The sequence below is a fragment of the Chinchilla lanigera genome, unplaced genomic scaffold, assembly GCF_000276665.1.
Source record: "Chinchilla lanigera isolate Chin_1 unplaced genomic scaffold, ChiLan1.0 scaffold00097, whole genome shotgun sequence".
In the NCBI taxonomy this organism is placed as follows: domain Eukaryota; kingdom Metazoa; phylum Chordata; class Mammalia; order Rodentia; family Chinchillidae; genus Chinchilla; species Chinchilla lanigera.
The window spans coordinates 6,462,706-6,487,244 of NW_004955498.1; the positions used below are offsets into that span (position 1 = coordinate 6,462,706).

At 39.9% G+C, this 24,539-nt stretch overlaps 1 protein-coding gene across 6 annotated transcripts in view; it reads left to right on the top strand.

Moving 5' to 3' along the window:
* Window positions 1-24,539, top strand: part of Mtmr1 (myotubularin related protein 1) — a gene marked incomplete at its 5' end in the record, with an annotated part of 65,592 nt that continues 41,053 nt past the window's right edge. For 2 of the 6 annotated variants that reach the window (XM_013505542.1, XM_005406421.2), the window contains 5 exon segments: window positions 1-106; window positions 14,102-14,125; window positions 14,694-14,720; window positions 16,365-16,415; window positions 20,682-20,757. In XM_013505542.1, coding sequence (XP_013360996.1) covers window positions 1-106; window positions 14,102-14,125; window positions 14,694-14,720; window positions 16,365-16,415; window positions 20,682-20,757 — 284 coding nt within the window. 6 annotated transcript variants of the gene reach the window in all.

Genomic DNA, 24,539 nt, shown 5'->3' on the forward strand with positions numbered 1-24,539 from the left:
TCCTACAGGGTCACATGTTGAATGGTGTAAACAGCTTATAGCTGCCACAATTTCTAGTCAGATTTCAGGTTCAGTGACATCAGAGAATGTGTCCAGAGATTACAAGGTAAGCAACATTGAGTGTTCAATTCATTTTCAGTATATTTAGCAGCCAAGAAGCTTTGCAGATTTAAGAAACATATATTTTCTTTTTTAGTATTCTGTATTTCAGAAAAACAATCTTAATGTACAGTATCTCTAACATCACAGTTTGTGTGCTTAGGCATTACCTGTGAGTATTCAGCATTATCATGTGATACATGAATTTAGAAACAATTGCAGAATTTGAGAATATTATATAGGTAGCCTCCTTTTTTAGTCTTTACTGGAGTGAAAAAATCTCTTTGTTTTAAAAATTGTATTCTTGCTCATTTTAAAGTTAAGAGTGGCCGGGCGTGGTGGCGCACACCTGTAATCCCAGCACTTGGGAGGCTTGAGGCAGGAGGATCGCTGCGAGTTCTAGGCCAGCCTGGGCTACAAAGTGAGTTCAAAGCCAGCCAGAGCTGCATAGTGAGACCCTGTCTCAAAAAGACGGAAACAGTAAAGTTAAGAGTGATATGCTCTTTGTTGGCTGAGACTGCTGCTCTTTCACTCACCACTGGTTTCCCAGCACAATCCTGCAATATAGGTACTCACCAATTGCTTGTTGATTCAGTTAAACAAGCAAACAACCCCTTGCTCCATTTTTGTTCGGGCCAAAGACTGACTCTGTTTTATTGTTCATAGACTATTACAGGTGCACTAACTGAAGCCATATTTACATTTCAGTTATGGTGTTTGCTTGAATGGAGGTTCCAGTTTCTCGTAGGTATTTCTGTCTGCTAGGATGAGACAGCTGATTTTTACAGGCATCTGTGGAATACTTTTGGTATACTGGACTACTATTAGTTAACAGTTTCTCGGAATCATGGTCCTTGGCGGACATTAAATCTCACAAATAGCTCAAGAATTGCAGTGAAGGTCCTAATTAATTCTCAAGACCTACTCCTTTAATGGAGGGGTTTTAATCTCAATTCCTCCTCAGCTCCTAATGGAGCAAGCACAGAAACTGGCTCAAGGGGCTGAGAGGTTGTGCCTTTGAGATTTGGCTGTGGAGCTGTCCCTTGCTTCTCAAGCCAGCAGATGCTGTGAATTATGCCTGCCACAGGCACGCGTAGCTATGGATGAGTGGCAGCTGTATCATCTGCCCACTAGAAGAGTGTCCCCTGTTCCCTGCTTCTCATATTTGCCGTCAGAGGAGCAGCTGGGAGTTCTGGTCTTCACACCTTGGCCTGGCAAACACACTACCTCCCTCTGGGAGAATTTGCTGCATCACGGATGCCTGGGTGGCCGGCCACTTGTCCCAGGTGCCCTGTTGTTCCCACTTACCCCAGGAACTGCCTGGTGAAGGCGAGGCTCAGGGACATGGAGGAGTAGAAGATAGTGCTCAGCCCTTGGGGTGATTTTCTTCACGGACATTTGTGAGGGAGCCGTGATGTTTGTGGCTGGGTACCTGTGAGTGTTGTGTGGTTTCTGTAGGAGACTGCGTGTTGACTGTGTGCCTAGCTTTCTAACCTTTACGCTCATAGAGCAGACCAAGTCTGTACTTTAACTTGAGGCAACCAAGTTTTATCAATTTTAGTTCATTTATAAATTGTGTGTGGCAGAATTAGCTCATGTCACAATGGTTTAGCAGATGGTATTCAAAAAAATAAGGCTTTTCTGTATTTTAGAAGTTAAAATTGAAGTCCCTACATTGGTAGTAGCTAAAGCCTTGGAAGAAGAATGATAGGAGGGCATGTTTTATAACTGTCTTTGTTATATTTTCTCTGTAGCCAAATCTGCAGAGTTGGCATTTAATTTATAATTTTTGAGCTATTATGCTTTCTTCAAAGAGAGGGATTTTTAAAAAATAATAAAAGCATGTCAAATATAGTGGCATAAGTCTATAATCCCACCTACTCCAGAGGCTGAGGCAGGAGCATCACAGGCTTGAGGTCAGTCTGAACAACTTAGTGAGACCCTGTCTCAAAATAAAAGTTTAGAAAGGACTGAATATGTGTCTCAGTGGTAGAGCAGTTGCTTAACATGTGTGAGGCCTGGGATTCAAAAATAAATAAATAGATACATAGGTGATTGATAGATAGAATAAAATATTTCTAAATCACAAGAATAGTTGTATATGCTCCTTATAAATAAAGTAATTCCTAGCTGGGCATGGTGGCACACGCCTGTCATCCCAGCACTCAGGAGGCTGAGGCAGGAGGATCATTGCAAGTTTGAGGCCAGCCTGGGCTACAAAGTGAGCTCAAGGCCAGCCTGAACTGCAGAGCGAGACCCTGTCTCAAAAACACACACACATACACAAAAAGTAATTCTTAAAGCTGAGCCTTCAAGGCCTCTTCTGGCATGTTAGCCGTTGCATGAGTTTGGCCCCGAAGGTCCAGATACAGTCCCTTGATGATCTAAGGTGCACACATTAGTTGTTAATATTTGAAACTATCTATTATGTAAATATGTCTTATCTGAAGTACACATTTACTTTGGAGGTTGTATTATTATAAGTTAAGCTCCAATTAGAAATTTAATGGGAACAGATGTTAATATGGAACATATCACTTGCATCTTACTTGAAATTCTGGTTGTCTTGTGAGCTGTTGGCTGCTGTGAGTGGTTCATATCATCATCATAATCAATAATTCTCTAGAACATATGAGGCTCACTAGTTTTATAATACTTTTTGACATGTCATCCATTTAACCCTTAAAATCACCCAATGAAGTAGTCATTGCTATAATCATCATTTATCAGATCAGGAAACAGAAGCCCTTAAGAAGTAATTGCTTAAGATTAGACAGTTAAACTTGGAATTTGAACCCAGATCACCCTATTGAAAAGCTAGAGTAATTTTAAATTTTGGGTCTCCTGTCTACTGTTTTTGTTTGTTTGTTTGTTTTGTGTTTTTTTGAGACAGGGTCTCACTATGCAGTTCAGGCTGGACTTGGGTTCACTTTGTAGCCCAAGCTGGTCTCAAACTCAACGATCCTCCTGCCTCAGCTACTCAAGTGCTGGGATTACAGGCATGCACCACCACACCCAGCCCATCTACTGTTTTTAAAAATGTATCTTACTGTTCTAGTGCTTCCTGGACTGCCTCTAAAAATGCAGTTTCTTGGCCCTTCTCCCATCTTAGCCAATCGTAATACCTGAGGAAAGGAAATAATTGTATCATATATTTCTTGTGCAGAACCTGAAAGCCTAGGGTTCCTAAGTTTATGTCTGTTTAAATTGGTGATGGGACCAAATATATCTGTCTCATTACTATAAACTTGAAAAATAAGCATCTCATGTTAGGTGTTGAGAACAGTTATTTATTCTTTATTTGTATCATAAGTTGTCACTTAGGATCAGATTACCCAAAGTGTGGTAATAATATCACTGATACCATGTGAGATGAATTTGTATGGTATGAGCATGGACATATTTTAATAGGGTTTGTTTGTTTGTTTGTTTTGAGACAGGGTCTTGCTCTGTAATTCAGGCTGGCCTTAAACTCGCAGTGATCCTCCTACCTAGTATGCAGAGTTCTAGGATGACAGGCCACCAGGCCTGGTAATAGTTACATAATTATTTTATTATTTTACATAAAATAATTTTGTAATTATTTTATTTATTAGAAAACTAGCATATCAAGCTTGTGATTTAACAGATATTATTGCTTAGAGCAGACAAAGTATACAGGAGTAAATTTTACATCAGTATAAAGACATACTAATATTAGTACAAGTGATATTCAGATGTAACAGGCCAAACTTGTAGTATTGTGAAATGACAGAAGTTTGGCAAACATTGCCCCACCTGAAAGAGTAGGTAGTTCTTATGTTCAATTGTAGGTCAACTAAATTAATAACTGCATTCTTTCATACCAAGTCATCCTGATGAATTGCCGGATAATTAAGACTACTAAGAGAAATGTAATAAAATGTTTGTTTTCCTCACCTCCCCAACTGCCATCTCACTTGGTTTCATTTTTACTAGGCTAACAAACAGTTAAAATAAGTCTCACTCAAATTTGTCAAAAAAAATTAAGAACAAGATGTGAAAGTAATGTTCTGTGGATTAGGTGAAGTAATACAATTCCAAATTATAATGAAACATTTCTAAAAACTAAAATGACACAGTTGATCACAGTTTCCATTGTTTGGAAAGCAGAACTAGGCCAGGAAGAGGGGACCTGGTGGAGTAGTACAAACAGTACTGGTTGGCTTTATGCGCTTGTATAATCTCTGGACAGTTTCCATACCTGTAAAGATAAAAGGGTTTGGGTTAGATGATAAGCTTCTAGAACCCTTTGTTTCTAGAACATTTTTTAGGTATATTTTGTCATAGGATCTAGTTCTTGCCAGCATTATGGAAATTAGGACACTGGTTTTAATATGACCATCTTGCTTCTCTGGCTCTATCATTATTGTCATCATCTCTCTGTTCCTGTCCTCCTCCCATTACCCATGCACATACAGTCACTAGATCTTTTCTCTAAACATTCTGGAGAAGAAGGACAAAATAGAGAAAGTGCTACACAAAGTTTGATCATTGTACAGGACAGTACAGTAATTAAATTCTGGATCCTCAACAAAAATTTCCAAAAGGGTTTTGGAGGGAACTGTTGTTAAGGAGGTTACCTCCTCCCATCCAGTGCTACTGAAGGCCCTGTGGGGTGCAGTATTGAGGCATCCTTTCTCTTCTCAGCTGGAGAGATTGCTGTGGAAGTCTAGCTGGGAGCTATAACTCTTGCCTCTGTTCAGCAGTAACAAGGAAACCCTCTACATTCTGATGTCAAGGGAGGCTGAGTCTAGACTTCTACCCTACCTGTCAGTAATAAAATAGTATCAGAGAAAACCAGCTAAAACAGAAGTTTTAAGTAAGACCCACAGTCTCAGATATAATCCCCAAAATGTCATTATTTCTTTTTTTTTTTTTCTGTCTTTTGAGACAGGATCTCACTATGCAGTTCAGGCTGGCTTTGAGCTCACTTTGTAGCCCAGGCTGGCCTCAAACTTACAACAATCCTCCTGCCTCAGCCTCCCGAGTGCTGGGATTATAGGCATGCACCACCACACCCACTCACATTTCAGTTTAAAATCACTTGTCATACCATGAATGAAGATCTCATACTGGATGAAAAAAAGAATCAATGTGGGCGGGGGATGTAGCTCAGTGGCAGACTGCTTGCCTAGCATACTCAAGGTCTTGGACTCTATTTCCAGCATGCACACACTCACACGCATAGACAAACGCAACAGATGCCAAAACTTAGAGATACTAGAATCATGTACCCAAAATTTTAAAGAAGCCATCAATAATCAATTACAAATATACTTGAAATAAATAGAAAAAATAGAAACTGAAGGAAAAATAGAAAAATTTTCAGCAAAGAGATATGAGATACAGAAGAACCAAGTGGAAATTTTAAAACTAGAAAATAGGAGCAGGGGATACAGCTTAGTGGTACAAGCGCCTGCCTGGCAAGTTCAAGGTCCTGAGTTTGATTTCCAGTATCATAAATAAATAAACAAACAAACAAACAGCAAAATATAATAATAAAAATAAACTCAATAGATGGGTTCAGCAGCAGACTAAAGTGGATAGAGAAAAGAATTTGTGGACTTGAAAATAGAGTAACAGAAATTATCCCTTCTGAATGAAAGAGAAATGAGTGGTTCTAGGGACCTGTGGGGCCATAAGAATAAATCAAATATTTATCACATCAAAGTCCCAAAGGAGAAAAAGGGACTAAAAAAGTATTGAAGAAATAATGGCTGAAAACTTCCCAAATTTGGCAAAAGAGATGCCTACAGATTCAAGAAACTAAAAAAAAAAAATTTAAAAAACAAACAGAGTTACCCCAAATAAGACAAACTCTCTCCCAAAATCCACATCAAGATATTATATCATAGTCAAATTGCTTTTTTTTTTCGGTCTTTTTGAGACAGGGTCTCACTCTGCAGTTCAGGCTGGCCTTGAGCTCACTTTGTAACCCATGCTGGCCTTGAACTAACAAGGGTCCATCTGCCTCAGCCTCCCAAGTGCTGGGATTATAGGTGTGTGTCACCACACCTGGCTCATAGTCAAAGTTCTGAGAAATACAAAAAAAGAAGAAATCTTGAAAGTAGTAAGAGAAAGACCTTTCTGTAGGGAATTTTTTGGTTTGCTTTTTGAGACAGTGTCTCACTGTATATTTCTGGCTGGCTTTGAACTCGTGACGGTCGTCCCGCCTCAGCCTCCCGAGTGCTAGGATTATGGGAATGCACCATTATGCCCAGCTCCAGTAGGGAAAATTAATTCTAGTTTTAGTGAATTTATTAGAAACCATGGAGGTCAGAAGGAAGGGGCACATTTTTCAAGTGCTGAAAGAAAAACTGCTAACAGGGAAGCTATGCTTCTAGGTAGTCATTTTCAGATGAATGGAAATTAAAAGAGAATTTGTTACCAGCCTACTTATATTAGAAGAATGGCTAACAGAAGTTCTCTGAATGGAAAGGAAGCAACTGAGGAAGGAAGAACACAGTAAACAAAAAATCCTCATAAAACTAATAAGTGAATTTAGCAGGGTCACAAGATATAAGATAAATAAACAAAAGTCAGTTTTATTTCTGTGTACTAGTACTATATGGAAACCAAAATTAGTACACTACATTAGCAACATAAAAATAAAATAGGTATAAGTCTAACAGAACATGAACAAGACTGGTATACTGAAAACTACCAAATGTTGAAGAAAAAAATCAATCTAAATTAAGAGACAACCTGGGCGTGGTGGCACAGTACTTGGGAGGCTGAGACAGGAGGATCATTGCAAGTTTGAGACCAGCCTGGGCTACAAAGTGAGCTCAAAGCCAGTTTAAACTGCATAGCGAGACCCTGTCTCAAAAAGACAAAAAAATAAGAGACATACTGTATTCATGTATTTGGACAATCAACTTAGTAACGATGTCACTTGTCCCCAAATTGATATATGGGTCAGCACAATTCCTATCAGAATCCTAGAAAGATATTTTTGTAGATGGAGACAAGATTATTCTAACATTTATATAGAAAGGTAAAGGAACTAAAATAGTTGAAATACTTTTGAAGGATGAAGTGGAAGTAATCAGTCCATGCGATTTTAAAACATATTTTATAGCCATAGTAATCAAGACTGTATGGCAAGGCTTTAGACACACAGACAGTGGAACAGAACAGAAATTGACTCTATTTCTTTAAAAACGGACTCAAGTGATTCAACATAGGAAAGATAATCTTTCCAATAAATACTGCTGGAGTAATTGGACTTCTGTAGGCAAAAACCAAAAATGAACCTTGATCAAAGTCACATATCTATAAAAATTAACTTGAGAACTTAAAAATACCAAACTTTTTGGAGAAGAATCTTAAGGAACCTGAGCCAAAGGTCTTTTTGGCTTGACACCAAAAGTATAATCTATAAAGGTAAAAATTGATCACAAATTAAAAAGAATGAAAAGACGAGGTAGAGCAGGAGAGAATCTTCGCAACCTTCATGTCTGGCAAAAAGCTAGTATCTAGGATGTATAACAAATACTCAAAACCTAACAATAAAAAATCATACTATCCATTTAGGAAGTGGAGAAAAGGCATGATGAGATATGACACCAATGAGAATATATAGATGATGGCTAAGTGCATGAAATGATGTTCAGCATTATTGGCCAATATGGGAGTGTAAATCAGAGCCATAATGAGACAGTGTTACTTACCTGTCACAATGGTTAGAATTAAAAAAGAAACAATAGGGAAATACCAAAGATTAGCAAGGATGTGGAGAACTTGAATCATTCATCCACTGTTGGTGAGTGTATAAAATGGTACTGCTACTCGTGGAAACAGTGACAGTTAAAAAGTGAACAGACATCTACCATGTGACCCAACAATTGTATTCCTGGGCATTTGTTCCAGCGACAGAAAGTCTTATGTTCACATAGAAACCTATACATGACTATTTGTAACCACTGAAAACTGGAAGCAACCCAGATCTTCAACAGGTGTTAAACTGTGGCACATCCATGCCATGGAATATTATTCAAGAATAAAAGGAAAGATTGTTGATGCCTACAGATGAAACTTGGATGAATTTTAAGGGACTTCCATTGAGTTAAAAATACCAATACCAAAAGAGTGAATACTGTATGATTCCACTTATATAACATTCTTCAAATGCTAATGTTACAGAAACGGCGATAGATCAGTGGTTGTCAGGGTCCAATAAGGTGGGTGGGGGCAGGGAGGAATGTTGATGTGGATGTGGCTGTAAAGGGGCCACAGTAGGCATCCCTGTGATGAAACTGTTCTGTATCTTGACAGTGTCATTATCAATAACCTGGTTCTGATACTAGTGATACTATTTGTAATAGGTCACCATGAAGGAAATTGGGTGACTGGTATATGGAATCTGTTTCATTTATTATAATTGCAAGTGAATCTGTGCATCTCAAAATTAAAAGGTTCATTTAAAAAGGGTCAAGATTTTTAAAGATTGCTGAATGATTTTATACTGCATGTAAAATAAATTTTGATTAGTATTTATAATTCATGATATGTCAGAAGTATTAAATGAAAAAGTTATGCTAATAAAAATTATAATGGTGGCACATGTCTGTAATCTCAGCACTCCGGAAGGGTGAGGCAGGAGGATTGCAAGTTCAAGCCCAGCGTAGGCAACTTAGTGAGTTAGCATGACCCTGTCTCAAAAGAAAAAATTAAAAGAAGGGCTGGGGAATGTATCTCAGTGTGAAGGCCCTCAGCTCAGTTCCCAGTACAGAAACCAGAAAAACAAATCAGAATTTAATTAGATAAGCAGTTTTTATTCTGTTAATCCAATTACAACTGTACTTACTCCTTTTGTAAGTGGAAATTGGGCCGCGTACTTCAGCCAGGATGGAGTTGAACACCTTGTCATATTTCCTGAAGGGCTTCTCTGAGTAGTGGTTTTCAGTTGGGGTTGGAGCAAGCCTAGCAGGCAAAATTCAGGTGCAGCTAACTTCCTAGAGACATGGGGCATGTTTTGATGACCTTGTTGAAAAGTGCATAGGGAGGATTGTTTGACTGGAGATTTTTATTGACTTGACCTTGGCCTCTGACTCACGCCAGGTGCTAAATGCTCACTTCTGGCAATTGAGGCTTCAACACATGTGCTTAGTTTTAGCAAGAAATAAACCATCTCCTCACCAAACAGTTCAAACCTCTTCTTTAAAACTCATTTTGTAGCAATTTGGCTGCTAAAGCAGAATTATTTTATCTATCGGCTTTATACCTACAGCAGAAAAGTGATGTTTTTACTCCTGTATTATAATCTTTTCTTGAAAAGCCTCTAAGGCATAAGCTCAAAGATAAATCATCTATATAAAACCCCCCAGTGTTTGGCTTCCAATTGTGTTATGTGATTTATCTGAAAGATTATAAAATTTAGAGTTGTACCCCTTTTTGCCTTGAACCCCAGCTCAGTAACCAATTAGCTGCTAACAAGTTACTTTATCGAGCCTCAGTGTCCTCCTCTGCATAATGGGCATTATAGCAGAGGTTGAAGGCATTAAATGGGACACCGTGTATGAAACACAAATGCCCATGTGGTACATTGCCACTCTATAAAAGTTTCTGTGTGTAAAAACAAATACAAGAGAGGCCTGTTGCTAAACATGAATCCCCTTTTAGAAACATGATGTGAGCGGTTATTCTGTGCAAGGGGCGGGGCAAGGCTGCATGGAGTTCAGTCAAACCCAGAGATGCCAAATTATGGGCCAAGCAGAACCCTGTGGCAGAGGAAGGGAGCACAGCGGGGCATTCTGAGAGTTAAGATTTGGGAGTCTTTGTCACCACCCTCAAGAAGGTGAAGATCTTTTGCATATGGGAAAGGGACCAAGAGATGGCGGGAGAGGGAATTAGCAAGGGTGTAAAAAGAATGACGATGTATTACGTTGTATGTGCCAGCTCCCCATGAGGAACGTAATCATGTACTGTGAACGTGCAGTAATAAAAATAAAATTTAAAAAGTCAAAAAAAAATTAAAATAAAAGGGGAAACAGGTTCCAGTGGGACTGTGTTGAAGACAAGAACACTAAAACTAAAGCCAGCCGGCACGGGTTTGAATCCCAGCTCTTACTGCTAGCTCTGTGTTCTGGGGCGAGTTACCTCACCTGTCACTGCCTCAGTGTTTGCATTTGTCACATGGGTGGCTGGGAGGGTTGGTGTAACACATTTAGCGCAACTCCTGGCATACAGTAAACTTTCAACAACTACTCATTCTATTTGTGTACTAGTAGTGGCTGCATTTGAAGTCTTCCTGAGATACTTTCACGTCACGGAAGGTTTAGGGGAGTCAGCTACTACCTATGAGGATAGCTATTAAGACAGGAGCCAAGCAGATTTAAACTAGTCAGCTTTATGAACTGATCACAGCTGCCTTGAGGGCCTGGCCTAGGTGTGCGACCACAGTGGACTGCCTTATTTGTTGGCCCATAGGTAGACGTACCAGAGGCAGCCCGATGCACAAGACGGGAGAGCAGGCTGTCCCCTCAGTCTCCCCAAGCACACAGATTCCAGAGGGCTGACGTGGAGTGATCTCCCCGGAGTGGGAGGGCCACAGAAGCCCTTGCCTGTGCTTGGGAGTGCCTGGGAGGATGACAGAGCAGTGGTGGCGAACCTCTTAGAGCTTTCAGTGATAATAGCCTGCTGCGGCATGCATGCCATAGGTTCCCTACCACTGACATAGAGGGAAGCCCAGCTCTGTGAGCCTCACCCCAAAGCAAGCTTTCATACTCATCTCAACTTGGTGGCTTTTTCTGATTTAATGAGAGGCATTTAAAGTGTGGCATGGTATGCCAGCTTTGTTGAGTAGACTAAGGTCACTCTTACCTTTGTGGCACCTTCTCATAGATTCTTGGCATGGAGGTGAGGGAGGGATGTGGGATGTAAGTTGGAGCAGCTGAGATGCGTCAGCTAAAGAAGTCTTATCCCGCTTGGTCCAGTTAGCTGATTTAACCCTTCCAGCAAGCATGGGACTGGTCAAAGGTCTTGTGGCCAGTAAGCATGTTGGGGGAGAGGATTGCATTTTAGAGCTCCTTCTTTAACCACAATGCTAATTTGCTTCCCTAAGCCTCGATTTGGGAGATGTTTTCTGAAAGCTTTTAATGAGGCTTGCATAACCCCACTGCCAGGGTTTCTGGACTCGTCGGGCCTTGCAGTCATCCCACAGACGGCCCTCATTTTATATGTGGGGAAACTGAGGCCTAGAAGGCAGACGCTGGGCAGACCCTAAGCCTTCTGACTCAGAAGCACCACTGCTCTTCCCTGATTTCTGTCAGAAGCAGATTAAAGAAGAAAGTGAACTTCAGTGTGTGCTTGAAATGGCTTATCTCAGTTGAGAGGCAGGGCGAGCCAGAGAGCAGCAGAGCCTACTCCCTCCTACCAAGAGCACTGAGGATTCCACTGCAGTAGGTAAATAATTACGAGTTTAAGGGCCGCGCATTGTCCTACTCCTTTCCAAGCCTTCTAGTTAGTTTTTCTCCTCCTCACAAGAGTTACGTTTTCCATATGTGAAGCTAAATTGCACCACTTGGCTCTGTAGTGGGCAATATTTCCGCAAAGAAATGATTGCAAATGCTACTTTTTTAGTTTTAGTTTTCAGTTTTCAACTTTTACTGTGAATTTACAGACAAAGCATTAGAACCAGGTAGTTCGAGAACAAACATGAAGAAAATACGCCATGCTGGCTGGGCGTGGTGGCCTGCACCTGTAATCCCAGCACTTACCAGGCTGAGATAGGAGGATTGCCATGGGAGTTTGACGCCAGCCTGAACTACATAGTGAGTTGGTGTCTCAAAAAAAGAAGCCATGCTAGAGGGAAGATTGGAGAGAGCAAGGGAAGGGAGATGGACGGAGAGGGTGAGGGTGGTTTCTTCAGCAGACTGGGAGCTAAGGCACATCACGTGTACTCTTGAGGAGTCAAAGCAGGGTTCGCGTGTGTGAATTACAGAGCGCCCCAGGCTGAGGCGGAAGAGCAGAGTTGTTAGGGACACAAATCTGGAGTCAAACTGCCACAGTTAAAATAGTAGCTCAGCACCTTGAAGTTGGCCAGATTACTTAAATGTGCCTTGGTTTTCTTCTTCAAGAATGGGACTCATAATAGTTCTATCTGAAAGGGTTATTCTGAGGATCAAATGAGTTACTATGTGTAAAGTGCTTAGAGGAACAGAGGCGGGAACAGAAAAGTCCTGGACATTGTTTATAATGCAGCTGCTGCTGAAGGAAAACAGAACTAAAAATTAAACTTGCAGTCAGCAGAGACTGGGAAGAGGAGGTAGTCGTTTGAGAAAGTTTATTTTTTCGTCTTGTAAAATAAGAGGTCAGTAAACACTTTAAAATTGACCAGTAAAGAAGTAGAGGCAGAACTGTATTTATAGTGGTGGAGGCAATCCAAAGAAATAAAAATAGGTCTAGCTATGTGTGGTTGTCGCTGGGGAATGAAGCACTGGGAGGAGAGCCTTTCTGTTTTGAGGTTTTTTATTATCAGAAACATGTATTACTTTTATTTTTTGTCTACTTTCTTGAGGTGTAGTTAACAAGTAGCAAACTTCATGTATTTAACGTATACAACTTGGTAAGTTTTCACATATGTATGTACTAAGGCAGCCACCACCACAGTAAAGGCAAACATGCACCCTCTCTCCTCCCCAGAAAGCCAGATTGAAGCTTCTTGATCATAACAGTCATTAGGTACTTAGGGCTAGCGTTAATTCTTCAGGCACAGCGTCACTTAATTCAGAATACCTTTTTGACTTCAAAGAGTATTCTCTTCTAATGATGAAACAGCAATATTTTTTGAAGTCTTTGTATTCATAGGATCTTTACTTCCCTCCTGAGTAAAACCATAAAGCTAATTAAAAACCAATAGTGATTGTCATTTTTGATGATGTGTTTTTCACAAAACACCCAGTGGTTAGATGCTAGGATTGCCGACTTTGCAATGGGGCACAGAGGCAATTAAAGTCCTCCCCAGGCAATTAAAAAACTGTTTGCTTTTCAAAATTTCCGTCCATTTGTGGGCTGTCTCCTCTGACCAGGGCTTTCTGAATGTGTATGCTACATGTTCAATTAGGATTCACAGACCACAGCTCAGGGATAATGTTGCTGAAATCGATGTCTCAGTTGAATAAAGCAGGTCTTCCCTGTGGCTCAGGAACCAGCCGCTACTTCCTACCCAGAGCTTCCCTGAGCTGTCCATATCCATTGGTCCTGGCCCAGGGAACAGCACCCTGTTCACAGTGGGGTGGCCACTCGGAGTTTAATTCTGGAGTCCCAAGTATGATTGGAAATAGACTTTCTTTTTTTTTGAGACAGGGTCTCACTATGCGGTTCAGGCTGGTTTTGAGCTCACTTTGTAGCCCAGGCTGGTCTCGAACTCGCAAGGATCCTCCTGCCTCAGCCTCCTGAGTGCTGGGATTATAGGCGTGTGTCACCACACCCAACTGGAAATAGACTTTCAATAGAAATCAGGTGAAGCTTTGTGATCACCTCAGTTTTATGGTACTGCTCATTAACACTGTAACTGAACTGTGCTCTGGGTCCAGTGTGGAGGTTTCTGTGGTTTTTGTTTTGTTTTTGTGGATGGGTTTGGAAGCATAACTCCCTTTTTATATCATTGTTTCTATGTAGGAAAGGCATTCAGTTTTGGAAACAGAAGCATAAAGGAACTTTTCAAACAGCCTGTTGAGGATGGCTTGTAACAGCACCTTGACAGAAGGGTTGTGTTTGAAATAACATAGATGTCCTAGTCTAAGTGTGATGCATTTCTCCAAATCATGGGCTTCCCTGGAAATCACAGGACAATTGTGTTAGGATTGATTTTATATTGAATGAAACTTCGAGGACGAATGTGTTAGAATTGATCTTGTTGTTTTTATTTAGAGGATTATGATATTTCTTAGGGAATGGGCTGTTGAACTTAATGGCATCTTTCACAGGTCAGTAGTAACATGTCCATGATGATGATGTTCTGTATTTTAACTAACAGGTTTTCAGGAGGCCTGATATAAGGGTAAGGATATTTGGCTTTCAGCAGATGGACTTCCTACTTGTATGTGTCTGTGCTTTATGGAACACTTAGTCTATTTAGTGTTCTTTACCTTCTCACTGATTTTTATGAGTCACTCAGATCAATTTGCTCTGCTGTGTCATAGCTTTAAGTGTTCACTAGAAATGCTTTATTTGTTACAATGTTTTCATGTGCAGTAAAAGCCAATGTGCGTGAGGGCAGGACGATAAACTTGTTACCGGTGTGCGCTGCTGACTTTCCCTGTACCGCATGACTCCTGTCCAAAAGGATATTCATGGTAGAGGTTATAGGTCTGGGCCTGCAGAGGCCTCTTTTAACCTTGCTTACCCTGTGATTCATGCAGAATTTAGCAGCCACAAAGAAGTGCTCAGTTGTCTATCCTATCTAAGATTTTGAGTAGTGTTTGTGTTTGCATGTTTAATACAAAAAGCAGAAGTGCTAATCTTGAAAAAAAAATAGCAAAATCAGCCCCTGTTAGTACTTTTAGAAATATTGAGATAGTGGATGATAGCTTATATTTTCCTCATGATTTTCCTTCCCTTTATTTCAGAATATTCATAAAGCAAGACAAAGATTGGTAATGTGCATGCACTTAACTCTTAGTATCAGAGCTGGAAAATTAACCTGTTTTCATTAAATGAAAACAATGGGGATTTTGACAGTATACTCTAATGACTTTAATACTTTAATGACTTTAAAATTTTTAATCTTATTGAAGCTAGTGTAGTAGTACAACAATAACCAGGTTAAGTCAAATTCTTGTTTTTTTACTTGGTTTACCTTTTACTCTTTTTTCACATTTTCTTTTGCTTGTGGGAATTATTTTCTTTCATTGATTCACATTGTTTGGCTTTAAACTTGCATGGACTTTGAAATGCTGTATTTTTGTATATTCATTTTTCTGTTTTAAAGATTTTTAATCAATGATTCCATTTTCCTTATATTTAAAAGTGGAATTTAAAAACTGCATTTAAAATTACACAGCTGTGAAAGGTAGCTATACCAACTCTACTAAATTCGACCTGATGATAAAGTATAGAAATGTGCCAAGCAGATATTATACTGTATAGACAAAAATGAAAGGTGGGAAGCAGTAAGTTCCTTTAAAGTTTTGCTTGTTCAGTCAGTTGCCTTTTAAAGAAATACAGCCATTGGAACCAAGGTTTTATTAAGTAAAAATATATGCTAGATTTTAATATTTTCAACCTCAGATTTGATACAACTTTGGAAAGGTGTTATAATTTGAAATCTTCATGGGCCGGGGATATAGCTCAGTAGCACAGCACCTGCCTGACAAGCACAAGGTTCTGAGTTCGAGTGCTAGTACCAAAAAAAAAAAAGAAAAAGAAAAAAGCTGGGGATTTAGCTCAGTGGCACAGCACTTGCCTGGCAAGCATGAGGTCGTGAGTTAGATTCCCGGTAAAAAAAAAAAAACAAAAAACCTTTAATGTTCATATTTATACCACCTGCTGAACTTAAAAGTCTAGTTTTTAGGGTTTCCAAAAACAATTGATTCTGTGAAAAATTAAGTGTTATCTTTAAAGGGATTAGTAAAACTTAAAGGATGTGTGACCTTTTAGTTCTTTGAAGCATATTGTCAGTACTGCAGTTAAAATATTTAATATGATACTGATTTGCAAATCAGAGTACTTAGCAATAAGCAAATAAGAAATGTTCACATGTATATGTATACGTGTTCATGTAAAATCTCCAGCATGTGATATGTGCATGCGTGCAGTGGAACTGATTCTTGGCAATATGATGGTCCCTTAGAGTATATGAATACTTACTATGTTTGAAATATATGTCTGTGAACTGCCCTTGTATTTTGGCTTCACTTCGCCCTTTACCTGGTTTCTGTGGTATGCTTTAGTTTTTATGAGTACACAATGTGCCTGTTATTTTGTTTCTTTGCTATATGCTGTAGTGTTGCTTGATTTTAAAAAGAGTGCATTCTTTGAAATCCCTGTTTGTTTGCTTCTCATTTTTCAGCCCCAATGCAAACACAGACTAGATGCTCTATTTTAGACTGAGGATGCTATGGGTCGCCTACACGTTATTTCCTTAACTCAAAGGGGGCAAATGTGATTTGCAAAAATGTGTTGACTTTTACATGCTTACTGTCTCTTTACAAAAGAAATTCTGTCCTTTCACCTGTCTGTTTGCATGTATTTCTTTCTCTTCTCTGCCTTTTCTTGTCCGTGCACCTGGTGCTGTGCAGGAGATACAGGAGGAACACAATGGCTACCCTTCTGAAGCTGAAGCTGATCAGGTGGCAAGTTCTACGTGTTCATCTGTTTGTAGCTGCAGCTCATGTATCTAGAAGCCATTTCATACTAGATCTCTAGATGATAAGCAAAGTTTTCCAGATGCTTTTGCCACTACATTAGTGCTCTCTTGTCCAAATCTGGTAGATTCCATTATGACATTATTTGCAAAAATTGGTTTATCCAACATTTTGTCAACTAGAAATGTGTTCCTTTGTGCTCCTTGGTTTCCCCCAATAGTTACGATGAAGTTGGTGACCCTTCATCACTGTGGGATTCCAAAGTGCCTTTACAAAGACCTGCAGGAGATAGCTACATGTGTCAGGGGCGCACCTTGAGAGTGTGGACTTTGCTTATTCAGATACCCAGCATAGTACCCGGTACTTTGTAAGTATTTGTGGAATGAGTTCATATATTTTATATTTATTAATCTGAACACAAAATCATTCCTATTTGATGGTACCTCTTTGCTCAGTACCTCTGGACCCTCTATGGAGTCCCGAAGCCACAGCGCTTTCCCCACTGCTGGTCAGGAAACTTCATAGACAAGCAGCTCCAGGGATGCGTGGCAAGCTTCAGGTGTTCAGCTGTGTCTTTGTCCTTACCGCCCAGCCCCGCCTCCATTGGGGACCCCAAGAAAAAGCTCAATTTGCACACCATTGCTTTGCCAGTCCAGAAGCTTAGATTCGGGCAGAGGTTGAAAGTAAAGGAGAGGCCAGGGTCACCTGGGTGGGCTTAAACCCTCAGGAACAAAATCAGGGAGCTGCAGACCTCAGCTGGACTTGCAGGGTCACAAGAACAAACCTGAGATGAGATCATCAGAGGGAATTCCACAGTTGGGCCACGCTTTGGACAAAGGCACCAAGAGGAAAGGGTGTGTTTATGAAATCAAATTTATTCTATCTTTTGAATGTGCTGGATAAATCAAGGGTCAAATCATGTCCTGTGCAACCTGGTAGTTGCAATAAAAGCTTAATATAAGTGTGAGTTTCGTCTCCTAACACCACCTTTATAAAGGGAATCTACTGTATTCACCTGCCCGAGCCTTTAAAAACTGTTCTTCTCTTGAGTTCCTATGCTCAAGCTAAATGTGTTTGTTTCTTTTCCAAAAGAACCTTCCTCCTATGGGGAAATCTGAAGCAATGGGGTCATTTCTTTTATTCTGATTGTTGCTTTTTCATCATTTTCAAAAGCCTGTCCCAGGTTTATTACAAGTAAGGAGTTTGTCTCACTGTGTTTCACCAGCACAGTCATGCCTCATGTAAATGCACAGACGTATTCTGTCACATTATGGGAAGAGTCCCCTGCCTAGATCTTGAGAACTTTGTGTGTTCTCAGAACGGTCCCACTATCTCCCACCTGCAGTGTTTCATTAGCTAGTCGTGGGTTTCGGGCTTTAAAGTGTTCCATGTGGCTTGCTGGCTTAATAGGAATCTTCCCCAGCTCAAGATTCTGTTGACTAGAGCAGCTTGGTTCTTTAAATGTATTTCAAAATATAATCTCCCCTTGTTTATTTTTAAATATAAGCTAAAGAATTTAGGTCTAGAGCCAGGCATGGTGGTGCATGCCTATAATCCCACCACACGGGAGGCTGAAGCAGGAAGATCACTGTGACTTTGAGGCCAGCCTGGGCTACATAGTGAGTTCAAGGACAGTCTTAACTACACAGCGAGACCCTGTTTCTAAGAAAAAAAAAAAAGAATTTAGGTCTCTATATAACATATACCACATAATATATAATGTTGAGCCCTGAAAGTATGCTTTAACAGTGGAACATTTGAAGTAATTTAAAACTGACTTTAATTAAAGTACCTTTCTCACTTTGTAACTATGGTATAGTCACTAATTCAGACAGTAAAGCAGACTTTCAAATTAAAGCTTCTGTTAAGACTGGTGTTCTTTTAACATCTCTAAAACCAGACCTTTAAAAGTATATACAGTATATGGTTTATACTTTATTGCATAAAAGCTATATTTCCAAATCAGATATGAATATAAAAATCAATCTACAAATGATTCTTCATAGCCCCTTTAATGTGTTAACGCCTTAAAAATTTCAGCTGAAAAAATCTTAACCAGTGTGTAGTTAAAAATTCAAGTTGAATAAATTGTTGGGAGGTAATCATAAATCCTGATTTATATTATGTTAACCATGCATTTTTTGGTAAGGAGAAAGATAACTATGTCGTTTTGTGCCCTCCAAGTAAAATAGATGTACTGTCATCAACATCTGGCATTGAATTTACTATTTATATTTTGACATTTTTCTTTATTGATTTTATAAAATTTGATGATGCTGACATGTATGTTTCTAAATTGATTTTTAAGTCCCTTTAATAAAACATAATGAAATATGCTTATAACTATGAAAAATAATCACCGTTATTTTGATTTGGATCATAAAAGCCATCTGTTTTCAAATATTTCACTTTACAAAATGATGTTGAATACTGAGGGTCATCTAGCTTATTTTCCCATGAATACTAGCGGCCTCCTGATGTTGGCAGGTATTCCTTGGAAAAGCAGTGCCTGATCAAATACTGTAGGTATGAGACTTGCATTATACTCTAGCGCCCTCTTGTGGTTCCATGTACATTAACACACTAAAAGACAGCTCATTTTAAAAAACAAAAACAAACAAAACACCAGCCTAACTCATTTGTTTAACCCAGCATTTCTCAAACTTTAAAAAAAAAACTATTCACATTTCTTGGGAAATTAATTATACATAGCTTGGTAATTTCTGGGGTTTTGATCATCTTATTCTTATTCATGACACATTATGTCAGACATGCCAAAGAGAAGGTGACTGGTTTCCCTGGTAGCATCTCACAGGGTGGCAGTACCTTGGAATAGGCCTGGAGTTCAAACCCAGTCCTTAGCTTTGTCATTCAAGAATACCAGTTTCAAACCTTTCTTGAGTAACTAGCACTCTCCAACTGAGGTTACAAGAGACTTGCCACTGGGCTACAATGACAGTCTGGTCATTTAGAAATGTGGGCACACAGTGTTCCAGATGTCCAAGGTATCCTCCACCTGGTATCATTGTACCCTGGAAATCTAGTAGGTCATTAGCAGTTTTCTTAGTGAGTATGAAATTAGTCCAGAAGTGAATTTGCTTGAGAGCTGTCTGATGAACATACTCTGTTCCACAGTAGAAACTAGGATAGACATTAGCCCCCTTTATCCAAAATGCTTAGGACCACAGATAGTTCAGACTTTGTTTTGTTTTTCAGATTTTTGGAATATTTATATGTACATAATGAAATATCTTGGGTGGGGCCCAAGTCTAAACATGAAATTTGGGCTGGGGATATAGCTCAGTAGCACAGCACCTACCTGGCAAATGCTAGGATCCGAGTTCGATTTCTTGGTACCAAAAAAAAACATGATTCTTTTTTTGATCAAATACTGTAGGTATGAGACTTTGAACTAAAGTCTTAAATTAGGGATTGGCTAAACAGAAATGTTCCATGTCTGTTCCCAAAGTGGTCTACACTTTGAACACACAGCCTGAAGGAAATTTTAGACAGTGGTCTTAGTGTTTTCACTTCCACCTGTCACATGAGGTCAGGTGTAGCATTTCCCACGGTGGCATCATGTCAGTGTTCAAAAAGTTTTTGATTTTGGAGCATTTCAGGTTAGGGATTTGGGGACTAGGGATGCTTAGCTTGCTCTTGTCTGCCTGATGAGAGCATACTTTCATGGCTGGGATTGGCTAAACAGTGACAGTCCTGCTCTCTGTGTCCCTTGGCATACATTTTGTGTGTCTGTGCACACATGTGGCTGGGCTGCGGCACCTGAGCGTAGAGTGTTTCTTAGTTACTGTCCTGAGACTATTTTCTGGTTATTTACATTAAACTTGGGGGTTTCCCAAATAGTCTCTTAGGCTGGGTCATTTTTATGGTTAGCTAAGCACCTAAATCTGATATTTTTATTTGTATTAGTTTCATGCTCAGAAGGTAATCTTTTTCTGCCCTTTCTAAACTCTGGAGGCATCTTATAATAGCTATATGTGTAGTGATTATAGTATCTGTCATGTCAAGCCATTTCTGTATTAATGCTTTCTAACTGTGAAATGTGTATATGTTGTAACCCTTTGCTAGAACATGCAGCATGATGTCCTGTGATGCTGAGCTTTGAAATTTGTCTTTTAAGGGGGATTGCATTTTGCACGCTCCCATAGCCTTATAGAGAGAGCACAGAACGCCAAAATTCTTCTCAGGTATACAAATGGAATGGGAGATTTACTCCTCTTTGGTTTTTACCAGGCTCTAAGGGATGGAAATAAGCTGGCACAGATGGAAGAAGCATCACTTGTTCCAGGAGAATCAATTAAGGCCATTGGTAAGTTTAATATGTACACTTTGCTTATAAAGATTTGTAAAATGAAATGGTACTTTATTTGTGAACATAGGTGTTGTATATGCTGGATATCAGCCAGACCAATTTAATTAGGGGACAGATAGACTAGGCCTATTCATTCTTACTGGTGTTGTCCTGACCTTAAGAGATAGAAGACTGTACAGGTTTTGTTAAGCTGCAGTTGAGTATTAGATTAGTTACAGTTGAGTATTACCAACAGAGGAGAAGCCTAAAAGTACAATTTTAGTGCAAGCAATGGACATGTGTTGCCATCCTGCATTGTAAAGGTGGTAGCATCAGAGTTCCCATATCTCTCCGGGGTGGATTGGCAGGCATTTTAGGAAGTGGTGGAGGATGCCGTGGGTGGCTAGGAGGAGCAGTCAGTGCCATCTTGTTATCTAATCAGTTGGCTAGATTGGACAGTCTGCTTTGCTAGGCAGAGTATTTCCTTTTTCCCTTATAACTCCCTTCCAAAGATGTGTGCTTGGTCCCGGAATATGGTCATCTTGTATCAAGAGCATTAGAGTCTTGTGCTGTGCTACCACAGCCTCCAAGTAACTACTCCTGCTGAATATCCCACTCTGTGGCTCTGGACCTATCCATTCAGGGCTCTGAAACTCTTTCTTTCCTTGGCTTTTGGGGCCTGCTTCTTTCCTGATGCTCCTCTGGTGTCTGGCTGGTGCTTGTTTGGGTATTCCAGCCCAGTCCCATGCTGTTTAAAATGCAGAGCAAAATATGCCTGGCCCTGCTTCCCCTGCAGACAATAAACTACAAAGACTTCAGTGCACAATGGAAAGAGGGGGTTTGTCACTTCATTTCTATCTTTATCAGTTGGTCAAAGTCCACTTAGAAGAGATTGCAGCTGATGGAGATGATTGATACATCAGATTCCCATTTTGAACTAGCAGGGAGTGTTCTAAAAGGTTGGGCTGCAAGCTCTCAGTTGTCTCAGTAAGAAGAGAAGGCTTTAGTGGAGCCAGCTATGGGCCTGGTGCTCTTCTCTCCTGTTTGTGTCTCCCTTCACTCTGGAAATGGGGCTCTGGGAGAGGGAACTCCCACCTGGCCCCGTTTCTCTCCAAGTCATCAGAAATATCTTTCAATTGTATGGTAAGGACATCTGCACATCCTTAAGCCATCTAAATATGTTTTTAATTCCTCCAGTGGCTTGCAAAGGCTAAGTAAATTAACCCCTGCTTTTAAATAAAGTATGTTCCTGGAGGCACAGTACTAAAGTAGGTCATTGTAAAGTGAAGTACTCCCCTATGGAGTATCATTTCAGTTTGTCATTGTCAGAACAGGAAGCTTTGACATAGGGTATCCCTGGGAAACCATTGTCACAGTTAAGGTAATGAACATATCCATCACCCCTCAGCAGTTTCTTTATGCTCCTGGGTAGACCCTCCATCCTGTGTATTCCCCTCATCCTCAAGCACTGCAGGCTGTAGTGTGCTAGTCAGCTTCTCGCTGATGTGACTAGATACCTGAAAACAACTCCTTAAAGGAGGAAGGGTTTATTTTGGTTCATGATTTCAGTGGTTTCTGTCTGTGGTCTCTGGCTGCATTGCTTTTAGGCCTGTGGCAAGGCAGAAACATCATTGTGGGAGGGTATGGCAAAAGAAAGCTGCTTACCTCATGGCAGCCAGCAAGCAGAGAGAGCAGGAAAAGAGCCAGGGTGTTGTGAGAGGAGGGGTGGGGATCAGCTGTAGTCCCCAGGGTCATGCCCCACAGTCCACTCCCTTCAGCTGGCCTTACTTGTTTCTGTTGCCGCCCAATGATGCCATCAAATTATGATATCGCAGAGCCCCCGCAATCCAGTCATTTCCTAAAGGCCCAGCAGCAACCGAGCCTTCAGCACAGTGAGCCTTTTGGAGGTCATATCTTTTCAAACCATAGCAGTTCATTTATATTTTCTAATGCTTTATAGAAATAAAATAATAGAGTATATTCTTTTCTGTCTGACTTCTTCTGATCAAATAATGATTTTGATTTGTCCATTCTGTGGCATGGGTTAACGTTCATTTTTATTGCTGAAGGATATTTCATTGTGTGGATGCAGCTTGTCTGTTCATCTGGTTTGGATATTTGGGTTGCTTCTGCTATTTGGCTATTTTAAATAAAGCTGCTGTGAGCATTTATGTAGAAGTGTTTATGGAGATGTATTTCCTTCTCTTTTGGGTGAATGCCTAAAGAGTAAAGGTCAGAGACATATGCTAGGTGTACATTTAACTATTTTTTTTGTAGTACTGGAGTTTGAACCCAGGACCTTTGCACTGGGCTACATCCCCACCCTTTGATTTGTTTTTTTAAATATTAAGACGGGGTCTCACTAAGTTGCTAATTAGCCCAGGCTGGACTTGAACTTGCAATCTTCCTGTTGAGCTTCCCAGAGTGCCAGGATTGTAGGCATGTGTCACTGTGCTGAGCAATGTCTCACTTTTGGTCATGCCATTACACATTCCCACCAGCAGTGTATGAGCATTCCAGCTTTTCTTTTCCAGTCTCTATTTCCATTTCTTTTTTACTCTTTGAACTTCCAGTATAGTATTAAAGGTAAAAGTGAACATTCTAGTCTTGTTCCTGATCTTCAGAAAGCTTTCAGATTTTCACTGTCAAGTATGGTATTCCCTGCTTTTGGTGGATGACCTTTATTATGTTGAGAAAGTTCCCTTCTGTTTCTAGTCTGCAAAGTGTTTCCTTAACAAATTAGAAATGGACACTAGATTTTGTCAAATGTATTTTCTTTTTAATTTTTTTTGGTACCGGGAATCAAACTCACAACCTCACACTTGCCAGGCAGGCACTGTGCCACTGAGCTATATCCCCAGCCCATTTTCTTTATCAATTAATATAAGATGTGATTTGTTTTGTACTGGGAATCAAACTCAGGACCGTGCGCTTGCCAACCAGATGCTTGTGCCACTGAGCTATATCCACAGCCCTCAAGATGTGATTTTTCTCAATTTGCTTATAATATCTTGTAGATTATATCAGTTTCTTTTTGACCCCTGCGTTGCCAGGATAAACTCTACTTACTTATTTGAATTATCCTTTTTATGTGTTACTAGATTTGATTCATTAAAGTTTTGTTTTGAAGATTTACAACCTTATTTATTTATTTATTTATTTTTGGTACCAAGAATCGAACTCGGGACCTTGTGCTTACCAGGCAGGTGCTTATGTTGCTGAGCTACATCCCCAGCCCCTACAGCCATATTTATGATACCCACTGGTCTGTCGTTTTCTTGTAATGGCTTCCTTGGGTTTTGATATTAGAGCAATGCTGCTTCATAGAAGGGATTGGGAATTCTCTCTTCCTCAATTCTCTGGGAGAGTATTTCTTCCATAAGTGTTCAGTAGAAGCCAGGCCACCTGGACCTTCAATTTTCTTGATGAGAAGTTTTTAGCTGCAGTGTTTTTAGTAGGTATAGCATTCTTTAGTTTGTCTGTTTTTTCTCAAGTAAGTTTTGCTAGCTTGTCTTTCTAGGAATTTGCCTTTTTCATCTGAGTTGTCAAATTATTGTCCAAAAGCCATCTGTTGTGTCCCCGTATTATTCATTTAGTATCTGTAGAATTCTTAGGGGCATTGCTAGTCTCATTTTCCCTGTCATCACTCTGGCTAGAGCTTTAGCGGTTTTACTCATCTTCTCAAAGAATCAACTTTTGGTTTTATTGCTTTGGTCTCCATTTTATTATTTTCACTGTCATCTTTATTGCTTCACATCATTTGGTTGAGGTTTAATTCCTTCTTTTTTCTGCTTTCTTGA